Source organism: Barbus barbus (assembly GCF_936440315.1).
Source record: "Barbus barbus genome assembly, chromosome: 2".
NCBI classification, from domain to species: Eukaryota; Metazoa; Chordata; class Actinopteri; order Cypriniformes; family Cyprinidae; genus Barbus; species Barbus barbus.
This window is the reverse complement of record NC_136730.1, coordinates 9,165,108-9,192,159: the sequence shown is the minus strand read 5'-3', so window position 1 is coordinate 9,192,159 and position 27,052 is coordinate 9,165,108. Positions and strand designations below refer to the sequence as shown.

General features: G+C 35.4%; 2 protein-coding genes across 5 annotated transcripts; both read right to left on the bottom strand.

The window, feature by feature from the left end:
- Positions 1-550: 550 nt before the first annotated feature.
- On the bottom strand, positions 551-18,513 carry LOC306882110 (mitogen-activated protein kinase kinase kinase kinase 2-like). The gene is made up of 33 exons (XM_079436586.1): positions 18,439-18,513; positions 18,178-18,352; positions 14,567-14,624; positions 14,047-14,137; positions 13,626-13,690; positions 12,490-12,545; positions 12,341-12,388; positions 12,073-12,115; positions 11,920-11,992; positions 10,752-10,883; positions 10,600-10,662; positions 10,391-10,472; positions 9,940-10,047; positions 9,107-9,185; positions 7,581-7,639; positions 7,382-7,428; positions 7,251-7,289; positions 6,912-6,945; positions 6,675-6,828; positions 6,424-6,587; positions 5,497-5,538; positions 5,187-5,271; positions 4,979-5,058; positions 4,808-4,868; positions 4,465-4,588; positions 4,330-4,388; positions 4,091-4,194; positions 2,929-3,100; positions 2,655-2,723; positions 2,484-2,570; positions 2,337-2,407; positions 1,550-1,605; positions 551-1,447 (listed from the first exon to the last, which is right to left on the bottom strand). Exons 2-33 carry the CDS (start codon positions 18,286-18,288, stop codon positions 1,360-1,362), a joined length of 2,604 nt encoding a protein of 867 aa, XP_079292712.1. The 5' UTR covers positions 18,289-18,352; positions 18,439-18,513; the 3' UTR covers positions 551-1,359.
- Positions 18,514-19,091: 578 nt separating this feature from the next.
- Positions 19,092-24,837, bottom strand: LOC306882090 (menin-like). 4 transcript variants are annotated; one of them, XM_079436551.1, is made up of 10 exons: positions 24,653-24,837; positions 23,026-23,497; positions 22,715-22,923; positions 22,231-22,359; positions 21,996-22,036; positions 21,792-21,879; positions 21,564-21,700; positions 20,510-20,648; positions 20,226-20,360; positions 19,092-20,143 (listed from the first exon to the last, which is right to left on the bottom strand). In XM_079436551.1, exons 2-10 carry the CDS (start codon positions 23,459-23,461, stop codon positions 19,643-19,645), a joined length of 1,815 nt encoding a protein of 604 aa, XP_079292677.1. In that variant the 5' UTR covers positions 23,462-23,497; positions 24,653-24,837; the 3' UTR covers positions 19,092-19,642. The 4 variants fall into 4 exon arrangements, with proteins under 4 accessions (XP_079292677.1, XP_079292675.1, XP_079292678.1 ...); XM_079436549.1 differs by having other exon boundaries at positions 19,099-20,143; positions 20,226-20,399; positions 24,653-24,810; XM_079436552.1 differs by having other exon boundaries at positions 19,099-20,143; positions 24,349-24,784.
- Positions 24,838-27,052: the final 2,215 nt, after the last annotated feature.

Sequence of the window (27,052 nt, the reverse complement as noted above, 5' to 3'; positions counted from 1 at the left end):
ATGTAATTTAATTGTGAGTTCTTTATGAGTCCAGATCTGGAATCAGTAACGGATTACAATTTGTAAGTAATCTACCCAGCTCTGCATATATATATATATATACAACCTTCTCTTTCAAGGTTATATATTTTATATCTCAAATGTTTGAGATAAATCATGGACTTCAGATACGGCATAGAAAAGGTCTAAAAAAAAAAAAGTTTGTTTTGATGAAGTGCTGCTGGTGTGAAAACAGTTTGTGGTTTCCTTGTTTTTCTAGAGATGGCCATCAGAAACGACCAAAGACCACATCAGCACCATATATAGTAATCGTAGAGTAACAGGTCACAACGGGACAGACATACATCCTGTGTGTACATGAAAGTGCAGGCGCAGTTTTTAAGTCATAGGTGTAACACTGCCACTAAAATGCTTCATGATCAAATTTTTGAAAATAGATGACTATATGTAACTTTAATGTAAGGTTAAATCTGCACCTATATTTTTTTATATTATAAACAAGAGCACACCTATTCATGAGGATCCACATACCTACAGACACAAAGTTTTTATTTAGGTCATTTATTGAGGAAATCAAACCCACTTGTGTTGATGGGGCAATAATATGTCATTAAACATCAGTTGTTTATATGTAATAACATAATGCATATTAACTAATATAATTATACATAATTTGTGTATGTGTATTTATTTTAAAAAATCTAAATAATAACATTTAATAAAAACAAATTATTTCACATACATTTCTGTTGTTACAATATTCATCTACTATAAATCAATGGTTTTAATTTTTTAAGCTTTAGCTCCCTCTTGAGGATTGATACAGTTAGTAATTAAAAATTAACCAACAATACAGAGCAATTAACTGAGAAAGATTAACTAAAATTCTGCTTATTTCTACACAGTCCTGTAAACCTATACAAACTCATCTGTTATTTGCCTTCTCTTCACTAAAAATAATATCAGGATATGATTATTAAGACATCTGGTACAGTTTGGTTTCAATGTATCAGTTTATTAGTAGTTATCACAATCCTTCTATCACAAAATATCACATGATCTTTTTAATTTAAATACATTCATTTAATCCAGATTATTTCATATGAGAGTTTACTGACAACAATGACAAAAACACCTTTAGAGGGACAAACAAAAAGAACCAAGGCTTGGGCTTTCCTTTTTGTATCCTCACAATGTGTACCAGTGAGATTGATTGAAGGACTGTGTTCACACAGACACACAGGGCAGATGCACAGCTCTGAAAGTCTCTGTATATTACCAGTTTTCATGCATTCTGTCTCTCAAACGCCCATCTTGTTATCATGCATGTTATTTAGAGGTTCTGTCTGCTGGCTTTCCTCAGTAGCTGCTCTCGTGACCTGTTAAAATGTATAAATTGCTAGTGGCTGAAGGGTTTTCAGTTGGGGTGCTTTGCAAAACAATGTCTCTGCAAACCAAGATTGGAGAAAAACACATTAAGAAGAATGAAATGCAATTTCTATTCAAGTTAAAAAGAAAATAATGAAAAGTGATGGAAGAGAGTCAATACCTGTGCGTGCCTAAAACTTTGAATACTCGGCTTTTGTCTGTGATTTCCTGTGTTACCTACAATCAATAAATGATGACAATATGTGACCCTGGGCCACAAAACCAGTCTTAAGTTGCTGGGGTATATTTGTAGCAATAGCCAAAAATACATTGTATGGGTCAAAATTATTTATTTTTCTTTTATGCCAAAAATCATTAGGAGATTAAGTAAAGATCATGTTCCATGAAGATATTTTGTAAATTTCTTACCGTAAATATATCAAAACATCATTTTTGATTAGTAATATGCATTGCTAAGAACTTCATTTGGACAAATTTAAAGGTGATTTTCTCAATATTAAGATTTTTTTGCACCCCCAGATTCCAGATTTTCAAATAGTAACAAACCATACATCAATGGAAAGCTTATTTATTCAGCTTCGAAAAATTGACACTTAAGACTGGTTTTGTGGTCCAGGGTCACATATGTACTGATAAATAATTAGACAGGTACATCTGGTTAGGCGCCATATTTCATTTTTGACAAGAATGAAAACGAGGCTGTGAGGGAAAGTCTTGCCATTTTTACAATGGCACGCATAAAGCTTCTACATTATATAATTTTCACAACTCACAACTTTCAAAACTGTTTTATGAAATATGTCTTTTGAATTTTTTTTTTTTTTTAGACAGACATTTAATCTGTACTTAAATCCTTCACAGCCTCATTTTCATTCCTGTCAAAAATTAAATACAGCTCTACCCTGACTGGAGTTTATTAAAATGCACAAAACATCGTAACTCTTTACCTCACAGTTGTGCAGACTAAGTCCTTTAAGCCCATGATTCCAGAAAGATAAAACACTTTCTTCTAAACAAACTGTTGAAAAACAGCACATGAAAACTTATGCCACTTGTATCATTTCATACTATATTTTCATATGTCAGGTTTGTACCTAAAGTCTCAATAGGGAAGTCAAACTCCAGTTTGGATGCTAACTCCTTGCTGGGGACACCCTGCATATCGACAATCTTCACCGTTTCTAAAAGATGACAGTGAGGATTCATTTACAATATAAGTATCAGTGCATGCTTTAGAAGTTGATTCATGTATTAATCATACATACTTTCCAGTGCAATTAAAACTGTGTCTCTGTCCAGCTGTGTCACTTGTACAGCTCTTACTGTCTCACTGTCTAAGGAAAGGCACAAAGATCACACATTCACATACGTGTCAATGAATAAAACATAGTATAAGCCCATACAAAATTTGTGTTTCATATTTTCTTTAGTGTGAGGAAAAATCTGTTGAATTCATAGGAATGGGTTTAAATGTGATGTTTGTTGTGCAATTCTTCAGCCCTGAGTTCATGCAAGACCAGCAGTCAGTCAATCACTTACCTGGCTGAGGGTTTGGTGTGCCGTTCAGATGAATGATGTCAAACTTTAGCTGTGGTTCATTTTGCTGTTGAAGGCTTTCCTGGACGCCCACGCAGAGCTGAGGAAGCTCATCTGTCATTAACACCAGCAGCTCAAAGATGGGCAATGGGTCCGGCAGGGGCACAGCAATGTGCTTCAATGAGAAGATGATAAGAAAGGAGAAATATAATGAGAGAACAACTGCATGCACAGGCTCTTGTTAGTGAAAGCATAATTTTGTTTGTTTAGTAGCAATAAATGATTTTCTTGTAAATAAAATTGCCATAAATTAATAATTGTAAATTCAACATCAAGTTAATGTTTTATTATGCAAACAAGACTATTAACCTCAAAGTTTGACATAATGAAATAATAGTAAGAACATTTTAATTTGAAATGGCACAGTTTGTTGAACTTTTAGATAAAATCTTAATATATGCATACATATGTTTGTTTGTTTTTTGAGTATCATATTTGACACATCAGACTTTTTTGGCTCATTTAATGTGTTATAGGAGAATATGGTGCTCGTAATAAAGGAGGAAAAAACAGCAGATAGAGCAAAAATATGCAATTTCGTGCAGCTGCTGTTATTTTTATGGCCAGAAAATAAGATGAAATTCTAATTGCTTTTAATGTAAATCAATGAGATGAATTTAGAAGACTTCATATAAATATCAGTTGTCACTCTGTATCTCCCAGTAATATGTCTTAGATGATATTTAAATGCTTAGTTTTATCATCTCTTTTATTGTGGAGGGCAAACCATATAATGCAATACAATGATGATTGAGAGATTGACAATTTCCTCAAAAGTCTGCTGTATCATATTTGAAATTCATTTTTTTATATTCTTAAAAAAATGGATGATCAAGTAAATCAAAGTTGCTTCAGTCCAGCAAGTGTTCCTCTTGAAATGCTGCTAACAATATAAAATTGATTCTTGTGTTTACTTTATAAAAATTATTAACGTTTTTATAGCAAAAAGACATGTGAACCACAACCTGAAGGTGGAAAAGGGCTTTTACTTGCTAAAAAATATAAACTGTCAATCTGAAGACAACAGACATGCATTTTGAGATCATTTAGAGGCCTTAGAAAAGTATCATATACGATACAGTAAGCTTTATAGGTTTACTGCTACCTTGAGGTGCATGAACTTCTGCAGCGGTTCATACCACAATAGTAGCACAAGACCAGAGGGAACTGCAGCACATAAGAACGTGCTGTCTGTGTATGGGTTACGAGCTGATGAACAAAAAACAAGAAAATATGGCTTTCAGTATTTTTACATCTTAACCAATAACAGAAGGTCAGCAAAAACATTGATCAGGATAAAATTAATAAGCATTGATCTATTATGATGTAGGAATTCACCCTCACCCACGCTGCACTTCCGACATCCCTTAGTGTCTGCAATCTTCACTGACACAGCAAACTTCCTGTGAAAAGATTATTTTGAATTCCAAATGAACAACATATAAGCTGAATTATTAACATTGTATGTGTTTATGTGACCTGTGGATGATCCGTTCTGTGAAGCGGTTGGTGCCGAGGGACAAATGACCCTGTTTCCTCTGCAAGTGGCCTCGCTGCTCAAACAGAGCTGTCAGTCTATGAGAGTAGAGATGAGACGACTTACCTAAGAATAGAATAGAATAGAATAGAATAGAATAGAATAGAATAGCCGTTTACAGACCACTGAGGTGAACATGAGGTCCACATGTACATTTTATTTATTTATTTATTTATTTTTAGAAAAGCAGTTTGAACACAGTGCATGATTTCTAAAAATGGTTGGCTGTTACTGGTATCACAACATCTAATACTTCAACCATGTAACTATACAAATGTTACATACCAGAGATGGACATTAAGATATTGTTCATGACGTAAAGCCAAGTGCATCTCTGTGGAAGCAACTGCAACAGAGATCAGGAGTAAAAACAATATTAGCCATTAAAAATAAGATGTTTCTCTCTCATGTTTTATTTTATGACAGAAACAGTTATTGGGTAAAAATAATAAATACCTTTTCTAAGGTGTCTTCATGCAGTTCATTTAAGTTAAGGATATAAACACCCTCCTCCGCACCCAGAATTAAATACTGATCTATGAGGAAATTATAGAGAAATCAGAATTCAATACTCTGATTCTGTATTAAGCTTTTCAATCTATATTTAAATTACATTTTATTTTCATCACAATTCTGGACCAGTAAGATGAATAGAAATCTGTACCTCTTGTTTTGGGCAAAACCCATGTTTCTGCACAGTGAATTTTCAGTGGACATCCATTAAATACTTTAGTAAAACAGGCTCCCATCTATGCAACATGAATTAAACAAAGTTTCATATATATACAGTAGTTCATCATCAGATGTAAATCTTAAGATACAGTACATTCTTAGGTTCATAGATACTGGGCCCAAAGGTGCATTAATGATAAACTAGTCCTTAGTTATATATTATTATGCAACATGTCACACTCAAATTTTGTAATAGCCAGGTTTAACACATTTAAAAGGTGCTATTAGATGGTTAAACTTACATAGACTTGGGGAGTGGGAGGAAGTCCATGAGAATCGGCTCTCTATGAATTAAAGGTTAAAAATACAAGGAACAGTTTCTATATGATCTTTAGTCTCTTTTTAGTTTGTCAGTAATACTTTTAGAGACTCAAAAAATATACAAAATGTGTATTAACATTTATAATAGGTTTTTGAGATCTGTCCATGGTGCTGAAACATTTAGCATTACGCTAACAAAATAATGTGATAGATGTAATGAAATAACACCAAAATAGTTTATCTAATAATTTTTCAACCAATTAAATGAATTAAAAACTACTTAATAGTGGTTGACTAATGTAGGTTTTTCAATGACCAATTTAATGTTGATATATTTAGATACATAAAAGACACAAAATCTGTACAAGGAATGCAGTACGTGTAATAATTTATATCTGACACGGTGTTTGATAAACGGTGTTAACTAGTTAACTAAGGTTCGGGAGCGAGGCCACGCCTCTACCAATTACCTCACATCCTGAATCCTTCATATATCTGCCGCCTTATTCCGTGCTGTTTGCCTCTTTCTCTCGAACCCACCCTTCCCTCCCCTTTTAATCAAATCAGCTATCCTTATTCTCTTCTTTTCAGGTTGCATCGGGGGGTCCTAATCGTCTGGCCTAAATATACAAACGAGATGATACCCCCATCCTGAGTCTCTCCGGGCCATCAATTCCAGATGCCCAGTTCAACCTGACCATCATCATATCCCCTTTACCTTTTCATCCTCTTCCAACTCATCCCTAACATTCTGAACAATAAACTATTAATTTACATATTTGGCTGTGGCATGGTCGTTGCTCGTGAAAGGGACATTAATGTAGCTGAGATACATTGAAGTGTGGGACACAAGCACACATAAGTGTAAGTCTGTCATATGTAACATATACCAACATTATGTAACTCACAGAGTCCTCTGTTTTCTTCCTCATGGTGCTCCACTCCGGAGAGAGAGCCGTGTCTCTGCTGAGAGTCCTTGTAAGAGTCCTCTGTTTGTCCTGTGTATCATTACCATCAGGAACACAAGGGTCGCTGTGCCGCACGTCCTGACTGCCTGAACACCTCAACAACACTGGCAAAATACAAAGAGAGAAATGCTTTAAAACTCTGTACGGTGAATTTCCTAGGTGTCTTGTACTTTATGTTCCGATATCAATACCTGATGTAGGACGTAATACAGTTTCAGGGCAAAGAGTACCACTGGGTGTAAGGTTCTTGTCTTCCAGATCAGAGTCTAATGAGCTCATGGGAGGAAGTGATGTCGTAGCAGAGACAGGTGGTGGGCTGAACAGTTCACTTTTCCTCTTACTCCACTATGAAACATCAGAAACTGTTTACAGCCTTGCATCATTTTTATATCATCATAAATTAATCATCAGGACAGGTTCTCAAATACCTCAAAATATGAGTGTCTTTTTACTGTCAAACTCCTGAAAGAGAAAGAAAGTTCAATGACAAAATATTTGTCACACACATGTGCAAATTATACTTCTGCGGGTGAGTTTAAAATTGTGCATAAAAACAGGTACTAACAAATTGTAATTTAAATAATTATAAAAAGTAGAAAAACTATTTAGAAAGAGACTATTACTAGAAATACACACACACTCACATAAATGATATCTACTAACAAAAAATATAATAATTAAGGCATAATTTCACTTTTTATCTGATGTCTTTTTTTGGCAAAAGATACCATTCCACAAGATGGCGCCAAAATATAAGTTTGTCCCACCTCTGCTGTAACTCCTCCTCCACACTTTCCAAAAGACCCCTGCAGTAATTAATACATTTCAAAAGAAAGGTTATAATAACTGTTTAGTCCGTAGTGCAATTATAAGTCCACTTAAATCAATCAGCACTCACGGTGACTCTGGTTCATCTCCAGATATGCTCCAATCATCACACGATCCCTGAGAACATAAACATACTTGATTCTATTTTTTTCAAGTGATAAGCATGTATTATGACACAAAATATTTTATGACGTGTAAAAGAATGTGGATTGGGTTTTGTTTGTCTCACTGGCTTATAGAGAACATCACTAAGAACAATAAAAACTGACCATGTCAGGATAGGGTTCAGTCTCTTTCCTCCTGGGAGGGGTAAACTTAACCAGGTCAACTGTCAAACAACAAACACATATTACATATTACTGCACTTATAGTCTTCATTTATCCATTTTTACCATTCAAAAGTTTGGGATTTGTTTTTTTTCATGTTTTTGAAAGCAGTCACTTATGCTCACAAAGGCTGCATTTATTAGATAAAAAATACAGTAAAATCAGTATTACTGTAAAATTTTAAACTGTAATATTTTAGTATATTTTATAATGTCATTTATGTCTGTGATGGCAAAGCTGATTTTTCAGCATCATTCTTCGAAATCATTCTAATACCGTATGATGATTTGGTGCTTAGGAACCATTTCTTGTTATCAATGTTAAAAACAGTTCTGCTGCTTAATATTTTTGTGGAAACTGTGATACATTATCTTGCAGAATTCTTTGATGAATAGAAAGTTCAAAATAACATTTATTTGAAATACTAATTAATGCATTGTTTGCAGAATAAAAGTATTAAGTTCTTAAATTTAAAAAAAATCTTACTGACCCCTTTTGAATAGTAGTGTAAATATCCATAAATCTGGACAATATTAATCCATATTCAGTAATCATGTTGTTCAGATTTTTTAACATGTTAGAATGTGGTTTTCTTGTAGGTTGCATATATGCGAGACCTCCAAGAACTTCATATATGTACATAATACATAGTTTGAACATCACTTCCTCATCTGCTCTAAAGAAGCTTCATTGTCTGTCTGCCTGATTTGTCTGCCTGTGAATGCTGTAATCTTACAGTCAAGAGTGTTGACAATGGATTCTCAGTGAAAGTGGCATCAACTTGCCACACGATAACACACACACGCATCGGACTCTCCGCTTGGCTTCGAATGTGAGCACTAGATCCAGTTCACGCGAGTGAGTGTGTGAGGGGGATGGATAAGCACATGCCATAGACGTGTGCTAAACAGTACCAGCTCTATGAGTTGTGTGCCTCTTGACATCACTGAAGCTATGCTCAATAGCAGCCTTGTTAAAACAGCACATCCTCTGCTACACTTCCATACATTAAACTTTCTAATCATGCACACGCTGAAATCAAAATAGACACTGGAGTGACAGTGAACTTCAGAAAACAGATAAAAACATAATATAGTCAAAAAAGATATGGCCAAAAATGTGTTTGCTACTCATTTTTACAGATAATACATGATTATCTTGTAATCATTTTTATCTTGACCATTTTATCTTAATATTTTACATTGTCTTGTAATTGTTATGAATAAAAAAGACAAGAAAGCAAAAGAAAGAAAAATAGAATATAGGATGCAAAAATAGAATTTAGGCACACTTACCGGCTGATACAGACAATATAAAAATAATATATATTTAATATATATATATATATATATTATTATATATAATAATTAGGACTGAATAGTGTGTACTGTATGTTAATAATATGGTAAATATAAATGGTTATGTACAATTTCTATTGGAAATAAGGACAATGTTAACAAGAACTTACACTGTTCTTCTGATAAACTTCTCTCCACTGGCATATGTTTCCCTTTAGACTGGATTCTATCTGGGGCTGTATCGTTTGCCTTTAACACACACACAAATATCACCACTAAAAAAACTGTACACTTTGACAAACTGAACTCTGACATGAATATTTGAGAAAAGCATTAAATGACTTTATAATTAGGGAAAGGCTTCCCAAGAATCCTGAGCATTGCCTCTCCTTATAATGTTCTTTATTTATCCTTGTTTGGACAAATATTGTTTGGATGACATGGGGATATGAAAGTAAGTTTAAATCATTTTCAATCAATCAAGTAATTTAAGTCTTGCTTAATGATTTATGATACAATTAAATTAACTTCCTAAACAGAAAAACCTAAGATCAGCTTGGATTAGATGGCATGCTGAATTTAACACAGATGAAAACGAGGCTGTGAGGAATAGATTTACAGTCTTTACAAAGGCACACACTGTATAAAGGTCCTTTGTACTGTAATTTTCACAACTTGACTTTCAAAACCGTTTACAGTTTTCATCTACTAAACGTTTCTGCAGGAAAGATGCTTTGTCAGCTGAACAATCAGTATGTTGTTAAACAACCGTACTGTACTTATGTCCTCACAGCCTCATTTTCATTCCTGTCAGAAATTAAATATGGCGCTACCCTGTGTTCATGTCACGTCAAAATTACCATAATTATGTATAAATTGCTAAAGAGGTTTTGCATAAAAAAAAGAGTCATTTCTGAGTCAGAGGACATGAATAGCTCAGAGTAGTGTTGTTATCTCATAATTACAGTAATTGCAACATAATGTGAGCGTGTCTTATTCTCACCTCTTCACTCTCCTCAAGACTGGGTGGATGATGGAGGTCTGGGTTACTTGCCATGTCCAGTAGCTCAATCATCAATTTTCTGGTGAGTAACTGTGTTACGAAAGGGTGCTGGGGAGAGAGACAATGGCAACAATGATCAACTTTTCTAGAAATATAAAATTTATTCAAATGCAGTATTGTACATTTAATGTTCTCTTGTAGGAATGCTCCACTAAGGAGTTTTTCAGCAAAAAAACAATCACAAATTTTTCTTGATCAGCCAATACCGATCCAGATTTTACTTAGATCTTCTGTTAGATACATGATATGCATCCTTTCTAACCATTATTTAAAAATAAATACATCAAAACACGTTTTATGACCACACAAGGAAAGTTATTATAGGGGTATGTGATATTCAGTAGCAATGCTAATATTAACTTTTGATTTTTGAGTTTGATTCATCTGTCACCTGGAGAAGAGTTTCTGCTGTTGGCCTCTTGCGAGGCCTTTTGATCAAACACATCTTCACAAAGCTATGAAACCCTGCAGACCTGCGGAGACAAGGACACAAACCTTTCACCAATCATGTCAGGTACTAATGGGAAAACTGGCACTTTTCTTTACTTTTTCCATTTCTAAGAGAAATGTCCTTTCTTTCTGTGGGGTTTTGAATCTCACCATTTGCTCTTGTCCTTTAGTTTGGGAGGCTGGAAGCTGCTCTTAGACATCAACATCAGAGCTCTACAACAGAAAATAAAACCTCAGTTCAAAAATGCTTTGTTATGGGGTATTTTCTGTTTTGGTAAATTAATTAAATGAGTCATTCTGACCGCATGGGATGAAGGTCAAACATAGGTGGCTGTAGCTCTGCCAGCTCAATGGCAGTGATGCCAACTGCCCAGATATCACACAGATGGTTATATCCACCCTTCTTTTCCACTGCTGCCACCTCAGGGGCCATCCTAACAAAACAAAGACAAGTTTCCATTAGACACATCATAGCCAGCAGTAAAATGTAAAGAGTAAAGGAGTGAATGGAAAGGGGGCATATGGAAATGTTTTGGGTCATGCATTCTTTTTGTATTGTCATGTATTGTTAAAAACCTGTAAATATAATAAAATCGCAGACATACACACACTACCGTTCAAAGGTTTGGGGTTGGTAACATTTTATTTATATTTTCAAAGACCGTCTTATGCTCACTAGGCTGCATTTATTTGTATTTTGTAATGTAGTATTCAAAAATACAGTAAAACAGTAATATTGTGAAATATTATTGCATTTTAAAATACCTGTTTTCTATTTTATCATATTTTAAAATGTAATTTATTCCTGTGTGGGCAAAGCTGAATTTTCAGCATCATTACTCCAGTCTTCAGTGTAACATGATCCTTTAGAAATAATTTTAATATACTGAGTTGCTGCTCAATAAACATGTCTTATTACTATCAACGCTGAAAAGAATTGTACAGCTTTTTTGTGTTATGTTTCTTTGATGAACCAAATGTTCAAAAGAGAAAATAACAGCATTTATTTGAAATGGAAATCTTTTGTAACATTATAAATGACTTTACTGTCACTTTGGATAAATTAATGTATCAGAATAAATGTACTCATTTCTTTCCAAAACAAACAAACAAAAATCTTACCAAAGCCACATTTTGAACAATGAAGTAGATATTATGTAGCTACAGCTTATTAAGCAGATAGATTTAAATATACAGTTCACCTAAAAATTCTGTCATCATTTACACATCATGTGTTTTTCCCAAAAGTATTTGGTAAATGCAGACCTGGTCATTTCTCCTTTTGTGTTTTATGAAAGTAAGCAAGTCATAAGGATTTGGAATGACACGGGGGGGATGAGTAAATTAATCTATGGGTCAACTATTCCTTTGTACTAATCATAAGAGACAGTATGATAATTGCTTTACAAGACAATCCAGACAGTGTGATTCTGCAGGACTCAAGGGCAAATCTCTGTGCAGACGGCTCACCAGTAGGGAGTTCCTATGAAGGACTTCCTCTTGGCAACAGAAGCACTGATCTCAGCCGCAACCCCAAAATCAGCTACAGAGAGAGAATGAGAGAGAGATACAATTATCCAAAATGCGCTGCTTCAGATGTCTGTCTGACATAAAATCACTTACCCAGCTTGACATCTCCTCGATCAGTAAGAAGAATATTAGCTCCCTATATTAGAAGAGAAAATTCAGCTTTGTCATCACAGGAATACATTTTTAAATTTAATAAAATAAAAAATAAAAAGTTATTTTAAATTGTAATAATCTTTCAAAATATTGCTGCTTTTACTAGATTTTTTATCAATTAATGTAGTCGAGATCACTAGAGACTTCATTAAAAAATCCTAAAGACCCCAAACATTTAAACAGTATTGTTATGAAAAGCCTCATTCACCTTAATGTCTCTGTGTATTTTGCCTGTCTCATGGAGATGATTCAACCCCTGGGTAAGACGAGAACAGAAATCTTCTCAAAATGTAGGGATGTGTCATTGAGAAAGATTTATGCATCCAAAGAACTTTTAAAATAATGAATTAGCCTCACCTGGAGTGTTTCCCTGCAGATGTAAGCAATCTGTTTTTCCTTTAAAGGTCCAGTTACTGTGAAGGGCATATTATATTAACACTCACTTAACTGGGACAGTGGTTAAATGCAGACATTAAACTCTCAAAGGAAAAAAACACCTCAAAAATGTGAGATGGAGTTGTTTTTAGGAACAGCCTGAAATTTATAGTGGTTTGTTGAAAATATTATTTTATGCAGTTTTCACATCCCAGATTTAACAAAAAAAAAAGCAATAAAGTCATATGTGGCAATATGAAGGTGATAAAGAATTTTCTTTTTTGAGTGATCTATTAGTTTTGCCCCTGTTTCACAGACAGGGCTTGAGCCTAGTCCTAGACTAAAATGTAAGTCTGAGCTGTTTCAACTGAAAGAAACTCGCAATGACTGATCTTAAAATATATCAGTGCCAGTGGTTTGTCTCAAGATGCACACCAATAATGTTTTTTCCTAAGCACATTTATAAAAATGACTTAAATGTCCTAATTGAACTATGGCCTAATCCTGGCTTAGTCTAAGCCCTGTCTGTGAAACCGGGCCTAAAATGCTTAAAGGAACGGTTCGCAAAAAATGAAAATTTGCTGAAAATGTACTCACCCTCAGGCCATCCAAGATGAGTTTGCTTCTTTATTGAAACAGATTTGGAGAAATTTAGCATTGCATCTCACCGATGTATCCTCTGCAGTGAATGGGCGCCGTCAGAATGAGAGTCCAAACAGCTGATCTATGCACTCACGTTTTGGCCAGAAATGATGATTTAAGGATAAAACAGCTTACTAATTAATTTATTTATTACAAACATGAAGCTTTTCCTTCATAAGACATTAATTGGTGGACTGGAGTTGTGTGGAGTGAATTATTGTGATGTTTTTATCATCTGTTTGGATTCTCATTCTGACGGCACCCATTCACTCCAGAGGACCCATCTGTGAGCAAGTGATGTAATGCTAAATTTCTCCTAATCTGTTCTAATGAAGAAACAAACTCCTCTACATCTTGCATGGCCTGAGGGTAACTACATTTTCATCAAATTCCTTTCAAATGCGTAATACCTCTTGCCTGTGATTTTCAATAGTCTCAAATGCTTGCACCGAATTTTTATGTTATTTACTGTATACCTTGGTAGATATCCTGCAGTGATCCTCCCCCACAGTATTCCATGCAGATCCACAATTTAGTATTCCTGAAAAGTTGAACAGTTCAGTGCCTGGACTTTTGAGTCAACGCACACAAAACATTTTCAAAAGATACATACGCACACACCCATAACTTACAAACATGACAAGAATCTCATAAGCAAAGCTTGTGAGTGGGAATGCATGCCTTTGAAATAATATTCGGGAATGCACAAATCATCTAGAGCATGTGCTGACACATGTCAGCAGCTATTTACAAAACCTATTAAACATGTCTTGGTGATTTGTATTCCATACTTGATTTTGTAACTCCTGTAGGGGTATAAACATGTTGTGGAATGCACCTTTCTATGCCCTGACAACTACTGGAGAAATACCAGGAAAGGCGCAATCATTACTGTACCTGTGGTAAGTGCCATAATAGGCCACAACGTTCTTATGCTTACACTCCTTCATCATTGTTATCTCCTGCTGGATGGAGGTGATGTCATCACCTGAATAAACAGTGATCAGAACAACAAAAAGAGTATATACTGACGACAAAATGGTCTATAATAACAAAATATTTCAAGTATTTTACTTCAGAAAGCAGCGATTGACAAATCTGAAACAACTATTCCACTGAAGCCATGTAAAAATAGCTTCAATTCATGTGACAATGCAGTCCAATCATTTTTAAAGTAGTAGTGCACTGAGGCTTCTGAGAACTATAATTATGTGTAAATATAGAGTTCATTACAATATAAATCCTTCATACAAGGAATCAATCCAATAAAACCTCTATAATTTTGAGAGATTAGTTAGAAACAGCATTTGCCTTTAAATGTTTATTGTATGTTTTCTACAGCACTGAAGCATGAAAATCTCCCAAAATGCAAATGTGTTCTGGTCAAACACGTATAACATTAAAACTACTCACACACCTGGATCCAGTTTAACAATTTTGATAGCAGCCATTTCTGAGCTCCTAATGTTTCGAGCCTGAAAGAAAATAGATACAATTACATGATGAACTGAAAAATCAGATTGCACTTTGTCTTTTACAACAATATTAATTATAAACTGGAGAATTAGGTTTAGCTGCATTTCAACTAATAGCTGATATGCATCTGTGAATGTGCACACATTTTTTATTAATAAGTCTATACCATTCAAATGTTTGGAGTTGGTAAGATTTTTTGAAAGAAGTTTCTTATGCTGCTCACTAAGGCTGCAATTATGTGATCAAAAATATAGTAAAAACTGTAATATTGTTAATTATCATTATAAATATATTAGTACTGTAATATAATTTAAAATGGAATTTATTCATGTAATGGCAAATCTGAATGTTCAGCGAGCCTTCGGTGTCACAAGATCCTTTAGAAATCATTCTAATATAGTGATTTGTTGTTCAGGAAACATTTCTTATTATTATCAATATAATAAACAATTGTTATGCTTAATGTTGTTGTAGAAACCATGATACATTTCATTTATTGCATCCTAAATAAAAATAAAAATGCTAATTAAAAGGGTGTAATTTCACTTGCAGTTAAAATAACTATCTATAATACCTGGAAAAATAATTGTTTAATTTCTTAATGGAATTATTAGAATGTTGTCACTTTTTAGGTTTTAGGTTTAAAAACACAATTCAGCCTTATTAAAGTCTCTGCAGCATTTATATATATATATTTGTTTTGGTTTTCAAATAAACATTTTGCAGCATACGTAAATGAGCAAATGTAACATAGAGGTGGATAAATGTGACTTTAAGGCCATGTTTACTTTGGTGAAATGTTCGGGATGCTGTAGGAAAGCCAGGAACAGATCCAGCTCTCCTGGCAGGCATCTTAATGACAAATATCCTAGTGTCAGTGGCAGCCTGCTGTGTCCTTCACTGTAACCTTGTCCTGTAGCTGCTGCCAGGAGCTGATGTTCTTCATATTTCTAGACCGTACGATGCTGTACCAATAGTTAATCACTCATTCTATTTAGGTTTCTATCAATTTACTATAAAACCACTAATACCTCTTGCCAAGCTGATATGCATCTGTGACTGTGCATAAATTTGATATTAATAAGTCTATACCATTCAAATATTTGAGGTTGGTAAGATTTTTTGAAAGACGTCTCTTATGCTCACTAAGGCTGCAATTATTTGATCAAAAATATAGTAAAACTGTAATATTGTGAATTATTATTACAACTATATTAGGACTGTAATATATTTTAAAATGCTATTTATTCTGGCAAAGTTGAATGTTCAGCGAGTCTTCGGTGTCACAAGATTCTTCAGAAATCATTCTTATATACCGATTCCATCAATTTACTATAATACCACTTATACCACATGCCAAGGATTCATCAAACTCATTTAGCTAAGGATTTAAAGGAATAGTTTATCCAAAAAAGAAAATTTGCTCAGAATGTACTCACCCTCAGGCAATCCAATACATGGATGAGTCTCTTTCTTAATAGGGACATATTTGGAGAAATTTAGCATTACATCATAGGCTCACCAATGGATCCTCTGCAGTGAATGGGTGCTGTCAGAATTAGAGTCCAAACAGCTGATAAAAACATCACAGTAATCCACAAGCAATCGATATGACTCCAGTCCATCAACTATCATCTTGGTAAGCTAAAAGTTGCAGGTTTGTAATGAACAAATACATAATCAAGACCATGTTTAACTTTAAACTGTTGTTTTTGGCTAAAAGAGTCCTCTTTCACTGAAAAAAACAATATTTCAACAAATATGTTGATGGATTTTGATGGGAGGACAAGAAGAACCACTTTTTCCCAGCATTATTAAGAACTAGTATTTTGATCAGAAACAATAATGTAAAGTTAAAATGCTTTAATGATGGATTTGTTTCTTACAAACAGTCTTTTGCTCCACAAGACATTGATGAAATAGACTAGTGTGGATTACTCATGGATTACTGTGATGTTGTTATCAGCTGTTTGGACCCTCATTCTGATGTTCCCTATTCACTGCATAAAATCCATTGTCGAGCAAGTGATGCAATCATACATTTCTCTAAATCTGTATCTAAAAATCTAATCTAAATTTTTGATGGCCTGAGGGTGATTAAATATTCAGCATCTTTTTATTTTTGGGTAAACTCTTCCTTTAAATAGCCAGCTCGTGCACATGAAACGTGTTCTATACATACAGAGAGTTTTATTTAATACTTATGATCAGGCCAATTATGAATAGAAACCAGCAGACAAAAAAGTTTGTCAGGAAGGTGGACCTCCATTTTTGCTTTCAGCTAGTCATAAACATAACAAATTGACCATTTCTGGACAAAACCTGGAACTTCACTGAGCTGTCTTCCTGTTGTTTTTCCTGGCATGCCAGAGAGCTTCCTGTCATGACTGAAGCGACAGTGTAACGTTCACTTTATGGTTTAGCTGTGCAACCTGAAATAACGCAGCCACAATGGCCAACAGAACAATGGCTTGGGTTGGATATCTGTCCACACTTTGACCAGATATCTCCAAAGCTTGTTATTCTTTATGTTGGCATGGTCTGACCTCACAAGTCCATCAAATGCAAAACAGACTGTTTTGTTGAAATGCAGCTGGGAATCCTCACCATGGAATATTTTTAGATCTCGAGAACTTTCTGAGTCCAAGTTGGGAGAGCTAGAGGACACTAGAAAGGATTCTTTGTGCATTGTAAGATGGGCATTGTAAGGGTTGTTGGTTCACCCACTGAATTATCATAAAGTGGACTGTGTTGGGGATTGCTACACAACAGTGACATGATCTCCACATTAAACATATAAAAAGAGACAAAATACACACGAACACCAACAACATATTTGCACCTTACAAACGTACACTAGCACACCTGAAGGAGGCATACATTTGCAACATTCCACAAATGTTGCGGTTGTGCCAGTGGATTGCTCTTCTATCAAGTCAAATTTCTAAGCCAACTGTAAGCTATTCCACTTTAGAATCACATCTGATACACTTTTAAACTATGCTGTTTTGCATGTAAACTTTGACGACAGACTGGCTGAAGTTACGTGTTTTGTAGAGGAAATACCTAGATGGCCTAAAAAAATATATTTAGCCACAATAAAAAATAAACAGTACACGGATGTCAGTCTGTGCGCATCAGTTTGTGTTCACTGTGTTAGATGGTGTCAATGCACACATGCTGTGACTTCTAGAAAACTCAACAATCCAGTCTGTCAACTAACATCATGGATCTGGTTTCTTGAAATATTCAGCCTAATCAAGGAAATTAATCACAACAGCAACTGAGTGAAAAAATAATGTCAACTTTAGCTTTACAAGGTATCAGATGGTACTTTGACATTTAACATGGTGTTGAATGATAATCATACCATGAGTATACTCATAGTGCATTCATGGTACTGGTACTGCAGATAGCCTAATGTGACTGCACTGATGTCTAAATACTTACCATGGTATCATATACAAAGTAATACAAGCAACATGCATCAATATCATACTCACTGCTTAAACACTCACCACTGACTGAGTAATAAAAACAGTTCATTCTCACCTTAAAGACATCTCCATAAGTGCCACTCCCGATTCTTTGAATAATCTCATAATCATCCAGGGGATCCAAAAATGAAACTCCTATTGTATTCATGCCTACGGCTCTTTGCATGCTTCACTTATTCTTGACAGCTGTCACAGTTTGGTGTGCGGTAAACTCATCTCATCCCGATGCGCTGTCATCAAAAGTGGCGAAGAGATTGAATGATAATAATAAAAATGTATAGATTTATCTATAACGCAATGCAAAGCAAAAACGAACCTTCACATCCAATTTATCAGGGAAATCACGGTCTTCGTCTTACAATCCTTCTCACACAAGCGCACCCGTAGACTCACAGCAGCAGCGTCCGATGCGTAAACGAATCCTTTGGAGTCGAATCTTTTCAATGCATCGGTTTGCAAAACGGGTTCGAACGATTCATTAACGAATAGATCTGACCAGGTCCCAGCTGCTCTCAAGCAAATCACGGACTGGTTAAAACGAGAATGTCTCTTTTGGACACGTCCCGTTACAACATACATACTGGTTTTAATAAATAAACGTTTATTTAAATGTACTAAAAAAAAATACTTTGAAAACTTTTAGTATTATTTTATGCAAATGGTGTAAGGTTCTACCTTATTTATGTTTAAGGTAAAGCTGGGCACGTCGAATAGCAATAAACACAATTTTAGCTAAACGAAATAAAAACGACAAAAATAAACCTCAATACATTAAGTCTGGATACTACTAGGCTCTAAAGACCTCGGTTACGTAAAAGAATCACCTTCAAAAGAACCTTTGAAATGAACTATTCTAAAGAACCGATTCGCAGCGTTTGCGCATGTGCTTAGCATCAATGGGCGACCACATTGCAACTATTTACATACAATAACCCTTCAACATGGATGACAGTAAATAAAGGCCAGTAAAACACTCACTTGTTTTGTTGTTTATTTAGTGGAAAATACACTTTCACATTAAGAAAATAGCTTTTTAACTGAAGCACTGCATTTTGCATTTTTCAACATATGAAATCCAGCAGTTATGTGGGCAATAACAAAACAAGTGCAAGACCTACATACATAGGCTGAAAATCCTAATATTTTATCAACACATTAAACTTGTGAAGCAAATAAATGTTTGAAAAAAAAAAAAAGCTGAAAACAGAATGGCATCTTTTCTAAAATCCTGATAAAACAAAAGATAATCACTTTGGCTTGTAATTTGGATTTTATCTAATAGAACGTTGTAATAATAGAAAATTAAGGCAAAATCAATAAAATTACTTATACTATACAATGAAATGATAAAGCAAAATTGCTGGTGTATGATAGGATTTCTAACTTGTAATTGGTTATATTTAAACTCAGCATCAGCTTATAAAGACATTTGATAACAGCCCATTTGCAGGTAAAACAAAAGGAACTTCACTCCAGGTGAAAATTTAAAATTTTGAGGGGGGGGGTATAAATGTGTAATTTTAAAGAGTCTTGCGAGGGCGTTTCATGAAGGACAAGGTGTAATCTCCAGAAGGTGTGGGTTTCTGTCTCTTCATCTGCACTTGGGACTGGGCTGTGAGCTGCAGTTTAATGGCACTTGAGTTGATCTTGGCCGCAGAGAGGAGCTCCTTCATACCCTTCATCTTCTCACTGTGGAAAACCACCACCGGCCCTCCCTGCACTACGGGTGGCTGGGTAGGAGAAGGTGTGGGACTTGGGGATGAGGGCTCATTTTTGCCATCGGCCTCTTTACCTCGAGTGCCAGCAGAAGAACGTCTGCGTCCTGCTTCCCCTCCCACCATTTTGGGCACTAGATTTTGAGGAAGCAACGCTGCACTTGGAGATGATGGCCCTGCTTGTTCATCTAACTTGGATTCTCGCCTCGGGCCCCGTCTACGCCCCTCACGCTGGTCTTCACTGGATTGGTCATCGTCATCCACTGGTTCTGCATCCTTGGTGATGATTGACACTTTTTGCCTAATCTGAAAAAGAGCAAGTGCATAAAGTATGGTGATAAATATCATTTTAATGAAACTTAAAATTGAGAAAACAGAGGGGTTTTACCTGTGCATCAAAGCGACTAAGGGACTGAACCAGGTAGGTGGCCCAGCCTACATGAAGCACTGGCGTTGGACTTCCTTCTTCCCATTTACAAATACCATCATAGAACCGAAGTAAGTGAGCAAAGCACTCTGGGTCCTGAAGGGCAGACAAAGCAGTTACCTGTCTGGGCTGGTCCTTTGTGGTAAAGGTATGAATAGAGGACAAGAGAAAGACTTCTTCATAACTTTGTTCTAGATAATAAAATACATATATTTTTAAATGTTTATATTTATGTAAAATTAAACCTCCTTTTCCGTTTCATCAGCCCCTTCACCACCACTTTCAGCAGCAGTTGCTGTCTCTTTAAGGAGGGTGGGAATGACATCATTAGCGATGTCAAAAAACTCCTTATATATCTCCTCATCCTCCCTGCAGTAGTTATAACTATAGACCAAAAAAAGTAATGGAATTAAACATTGAATTTTGTTTTTGACTTGACTGAAGCAATATTAAATTACATAAAAAATAATAAATGTATATAAATATATATATATATATATATATATATATATATATATATATATATATATATATATATATATATATATATACACACATATACATACACACACACACATATACATAGATATAGATATATAGCAGACACACACATATGTATTTATATTGTGTATACAAATACATATAAAAGCACAAACACTGTATATAACAATGCTTACTGAAGATTACATTGTTTATAAACACAGCAAGACTGTCATAGCTCAAAGCGGCACAGACAAAATGAAAATACGTCAGAAGGACAGAGGGTAGGAGACAGCTAATGTTGTCATGAAGGAAGAGGAAACAGGAAGATCAGGAAAAGGAAGTGGATGGGAGTGAGCAGTGGTTTTAGGCGTGCTTTGTGCAGACATCCTTCAGGACATTAGAATACAGTATTTTTAGCATTCTGTCCACTGCACTGTGTTTAGAGGGAGGAAAGTACAGCTCTTCTCTCCTGACAGGGACCAATGCCAAGGCTAAGACAGGAATGAGCTTTCTAAAGACAAACAGCGTGAGGCAAAACAGACAATGCTGGCAAAGGCCACATTTTCCATTCTGTAAGAACATTCAAGAGGCTTGAGAATTATCACATTGTCATCTAATCATGATGTGCAGCAGTAATAGACACATTACTCACATTGGCAATACCATTTATGCAAACGTAATAAACACTGCCCCCTGCTGTTGAAGTAAAATTAAAATTGAGAAAATTTATTTAGTTGTGTCTGATTATTACTTTATCAGAAACAACTAAAAATTCTGTATCATTTAATAGTTTGATTTCTACAAAGTTTGACTTACTCTTGCATTACTGAAGCAGCCTCTGCCCAGGCACCCAAAGCCTCCTGGACATTTCTGTGCCTATAATAATACCCTCCTAGATACATGAAAGGGTATATGTGCTCGTTGTTGTAATATTTTTTAGCCGACTCAACAGCCTGAAATTAAAAAAATATATATATATACAGATTAGTGTACTTTAATAAAGACAACCTAGTAAATATCTCTGATAAAGCTTAAGTCATAAACCTTTAGGTGAATGGAGAGAGGGCTTTCCTTGCCAGTCATTGGTTCCTGATCTTCAAGGTCAGCCAAAGTGCCCATTGCCATAGGATACCTTCAACACACCAAATACAAGAGAACAAACATTCAGAATGGTTCTATACAATATTCAGATCAAATGAGTCACATCCCAGCTCTGAATTTGTCTGATCTATTAGAAACATTTCACACCTCTCCAAATCCCCTCGATCATATAACAGCCATAACAGCCTCTACAAGAAAAAATAAAATGCATTAAAAAAATGATCTGAATGACAACAGATACATAAATATTCATGTGTACATAATGTATATGCCAACGTTATGAAAGATAACAGTACATAAGAGAGATGAAACAGCCAATATAAGGCAGGAAACGTAGGATGATGTAGTGAAAGTTTAAAACAAATCAAATTTGAAGACATACTTGCTGGAGCTGGAGTAACTCTGTGCTGTCGGTGTGCACATCTAGAGATGGATTGATGGCGCAAACCATGAACGCTACCTCCATATTCCTGTTGCATTTCATGTAGGAGCCTTTAAGATACAGCCAGCTCTAAGAAGACAGCAAGAAAGAAAAATAGACTAGCAGATTTATAACATGCTTTTTAAAATTTGCACTACTACTTAACAATTTGGTGTCAGTGACATTTAATGTTTTTCTTATGCTCACCAAGGTTACATTTATTTGATGATTCTTTGATAAATAGAAAGTTCATAATAGCATTTATTTGAAATAAAATATCTTGACTGTCATTTTTGAACAATTTAATGCATCCTTGCTGAAAATTTTGTATTTTATTTTAATCATTCTCAACCCAAACTATTGTACGGTAGTGTATGCATGGTGTTTATGAATATACAGAAGTTTATAATATCATGGTAAACATAAATAATAGAACATAACATACCCTTTCAGTGATTCCAGCACTGACAGTCTGACCTCTTCTGTCTTCGTTGCCCTTCCCATGCCATGTGACCTCTGCAGTCTCTTCCCCGCCCTTGCCAAAGATCACCCAAGCGTGGTCCTCAGAGAGAGCCAGATGAACATCCTTCAGGCCCAACACCTGACACGCAGCCACCACTGCAAAAGCTACTCCTGAGCTGTCCAGCTTTGTGCCTTATGGAAAGAGAGACAAAACAAAAATGCCGTTTGAGTTTGCAAGGCCAATTTGCTACTATTTCTTTAAATATACAAATTAACAGAGCCTGTAAGTTCTACCTGTGATAAGACTGAAGAGGGACTGAATATGTGCCCTGTCCTTGAAATACGTCCGGCTAAGACTGTTCCAGATCACATCTGAGACCTTTTTCACTAGCTCACGGCTGGAACCGCCGGCCGGTCTGCGGTATTGTGACAGGTCCACAGCACCAAGAATCTGGACGGTGAAGCGTTCGTAGAGGGCAGATATGAGATTCAGCTCTACTGTAGGGAAGCAAGAGTCAACACATTCAGGTTTAAGAGGTTCAAAGCGAACGCCCGGGACATTGACAGGAACAAATCTGTTGACAGCCAGGAAGTGCTCTACAAAACCCAGCACAAGGGACAGCAGAGCCAAGTCTGGTTCTGGGTTGCTAAACTCAGATTCGAAAAGCTGCACTACTCCATCGATGCCCCGAAGAGGGAAATGCTTCTTCTGAGCTGACCGAATCCCCATGGTTAGTGGTTGAGTTCAATCCCAGTCTGATTCAATCTAAAAAATATAAACAAATAATTAACTAAATAATATATAATATGGTGTAATCTTAAGAAATGAATTAGGGCTGCAAAACAATTAATCTCGATTAATCGCATTCAAAAGAAAAGTTTGTTTACATACTACATGACATGTGTACTTATTACATATAATTATTACGCAAGTATATATAAATACACACATACATGTTAAGGAAAAATATGTTAGATTTATATATAAAATATTCATATTTATACATATAATATATATATATATATATATACACACACATGCATTTTTTAAGTATAAACGTGTATTTATATATACATAATAAACAGTACACACATATATAGTATGTAAATAAACTTTTTGAATGCGATTAATCGTTTTGCAGCCCTAAAATTAATACACAATATTATACAACAGTTTTTATTGAAAGTGACATCCAAGTAACAGCTTTAATCAACATATTTCAGCCCAGTGTACTCCCTCATTGTGTTCTGTAGATACAAACAATTATAAGAAATATTTCTTATCTAATTTAATGAGTGCCTGATAGTGTGTGCAGGAGTTCAGACTAATCTTTGCTTACCAGACTATATTTATAAGGAAAAAATGGCTAAGTTTTGGTATTATACTACAGTACTTTAATGGAGCTGCACAATAACAATGGGTTTTATTTTATTATGTTTTTTTTATGCCAAGTAGTGACCATAACTTAGGGGAACTCCCAGAGACACGTGTAAGACCATACCTATGTCCCAAATATGAAATGTAACATTAAATTTGACATGTAAAAGTTTAAATGCAAAATACAGCTTTTGGCCTGGCTGAACATGACATTAGACTGGTTTAATATGTTAACTTACTGTATTATTGTTTTCTTTATCCGTACCGAAGGCAATATTTTAAGCCAGCTGTTTTGCTTTATAAAAAAAAATCATGATAACCTAGATATTACCAAAAAAGGAGCCAGTGCGTGAAATTTGAGCATGGAAAACAACGCAAGAGCAACCCATGTGCGTATGGGCGGACATCTGCGTGATGATGCTGCAGCTAGTTAGATTAGACTATATTATCCTGCTGTTTTCCAGGCGTTTTACAGTGAATAAATTGTTCTTTTCTTACTTTCTAGACAATAAAGCACCGCTCGGGCTCATTCTCGCCACATACCTTTGCTGAAATTACATCCACATGCTTTTGTTTTGCCGCGCAGCAGACAGACAGACAGACAGACAGACAGGCGTTTCTACAAACACATGAGAAGTATGCAATCTGTTCTCACGTCAAAACATTGTATCGACTGGGTTATGCTTATTACTATTGTGAACAGATCAGCGACACAAAAAGTGCTTCCTGTTATATAGAGGAATTTTGGGAAATGTAGTCTACTAGTTTATCTTTGCGGTTGGCGAACTAGTTTTTGGCGCATTATCGCCACCAATTGGACTGGAGCGTAATGCGTCGACAGGCAGATTAAGAAGTATTACAGTTTTTCTCGATTGCTAAAACACTATAAGCAGGCTTTTTAACTAAAATTTCAAAACTATAACGCAATTTTTAAAACAGCACACCCATTTCCCTAAACTATAAACACTGTTCCCCTGCTTTCTACACACAAATCCCTACATTCTCAGTGCTTACACCACGTGGTCACTTAGAAAGCACTAGCATTCAATATTGTTCACTCAAGTCTGCACAGTTTGAGCTCAATTAGCACACAATTACCCAAGTGGAAACACTAGGAGTCCAAATGTATCACACACCAATCAGAATCTTCAATGGATTGATAAAAGGGCCAAAGTCAGCTTACAGTGTTTCTCAGTGGGTTTGGTGCATTTCTCAGATCAGAAATGAAATTCTCAAAACTATTCGTTCAACCTCCACATCATCTAGTCACTTGTGCACATCAAACGACATTTCTCACTTTTGATCAAGTTGTGATTGCTTTGGTACATTCATGCAACTAATTGTACATTATCAGTTGCTATTGTCATGTTGCTCAAAATGTATTATATAGTTCAAAACCTCAAGTCGTTAGTTCATCGTATAAGTCATTACGGTAAATGCAAAATGGTTGATCTGGTTGTCATAAACTGTCAAGCATATTTTCTACACATTTCTATTAGACTTTTTATAAATTTGCGATGAATTGTTCATGTGAATCTTGACTTTCACTAATGAAGAGAAGATAGATCAACCAATGATAAAGCAATTCTCTGAAATAGCTCAAAGTGTCTCATGAACCTTCAAATGGAAAGCATATATAGACAGAGGACAACACAAGAGTTACAAATTCTGACATTGGTCTTTCTCATTTTTATTTTCGCCTTTGTGCCCATATTTCTTTTCTGTTTCACAATGACGTTGTAATGTGTGTGTTTTTTGTTTGTTTTTTTGTCAGACCAGTAAAAGGGTAACTGTGAATCATATCCAGTCTTTTTCAATCAATATCCCACATACAGCAATGTGTAAATTTGTACTTGAAATGGATATATGGCATACGTAAGAAGTGCACCCTTCTGCATTTCAGTACAGTAACTGTCATCCAAACTGTTCCCATAGTTTACTTCAGGTAATACTTACAGAGTACGGTGTTATATTAACAACATGACTAAGCGTCTTGCCTATCTTGTTTGTGAACAATGACACAAGGACTTTTCATTCTGATAGCACTGATATGTTCATTGACCAATAATAACTTTTGAGAGATTTTGAATAAGTTAAAGGCTTTTGCAGGAAATCCATTGTGTGGTGCTGTTTGTTCAAATTGTTTTCAGAAATGCACATACTTCTTTGCAAATATTACAGTAAGGATGATTCGAGAAATGCACCAAAGTGACTGAGAAAATTCAGCTCTGAAAAATTCAGGTTTGAAACAATGGATCCAGAGAGACATGAAGGAAGAGGTCGAAGACACCACAGAGGAGGAGAGAAAGAGGAAGAGGAAGAGAAGAAGGAGGAGGAGGATGACAAAATGGAAGAGAAAGAGGAGGGGCAAGGGCAAGAAGACAAGCAGTCTCAGATATTTTAGTTGATGTATGCCAGGGTTGGATCAAGCATGCAAGAGGATTTTACCCCGGCTGCCTGGCCAGGGCCAATATAGCCTGTGATATTGAAGAGGTTCTTTGGCCTGTCCCAGACCAAAGACGGGATGCTGGGGCAGAATAATTATTTTTGTTGTTGTTTGATGTATTGTACTGTGCTCTACAGTACATTAAATTAAGAAATAAACAATTAGGAAGTGCCACAAGCAACGCTTTTTACTGGTTTTTGTAGTATTGTTTTGAATTTATCTCATCGGTGTGTAAAACTGTGTTGTAGTGTGTGTGTGTGTGTGCATGTTTATGTGGTTTATGAGGACACAAATTTGTATAATGACATGGGTATGACAGAGGTATTACAATATGAAGGTGGTTTATGAGGACACTGCCTATGTCCCCGTAATTCAAAAGGCTTAAAAAAACATACTAAATGGTGTTTTTTTGAAAATCTAAAAATGCTAAGTTTAGGTGTAGGGTTGGTGTAGGGCAATAGCACACACAGTTTGTTCAGTATAAAAACCATTACGCC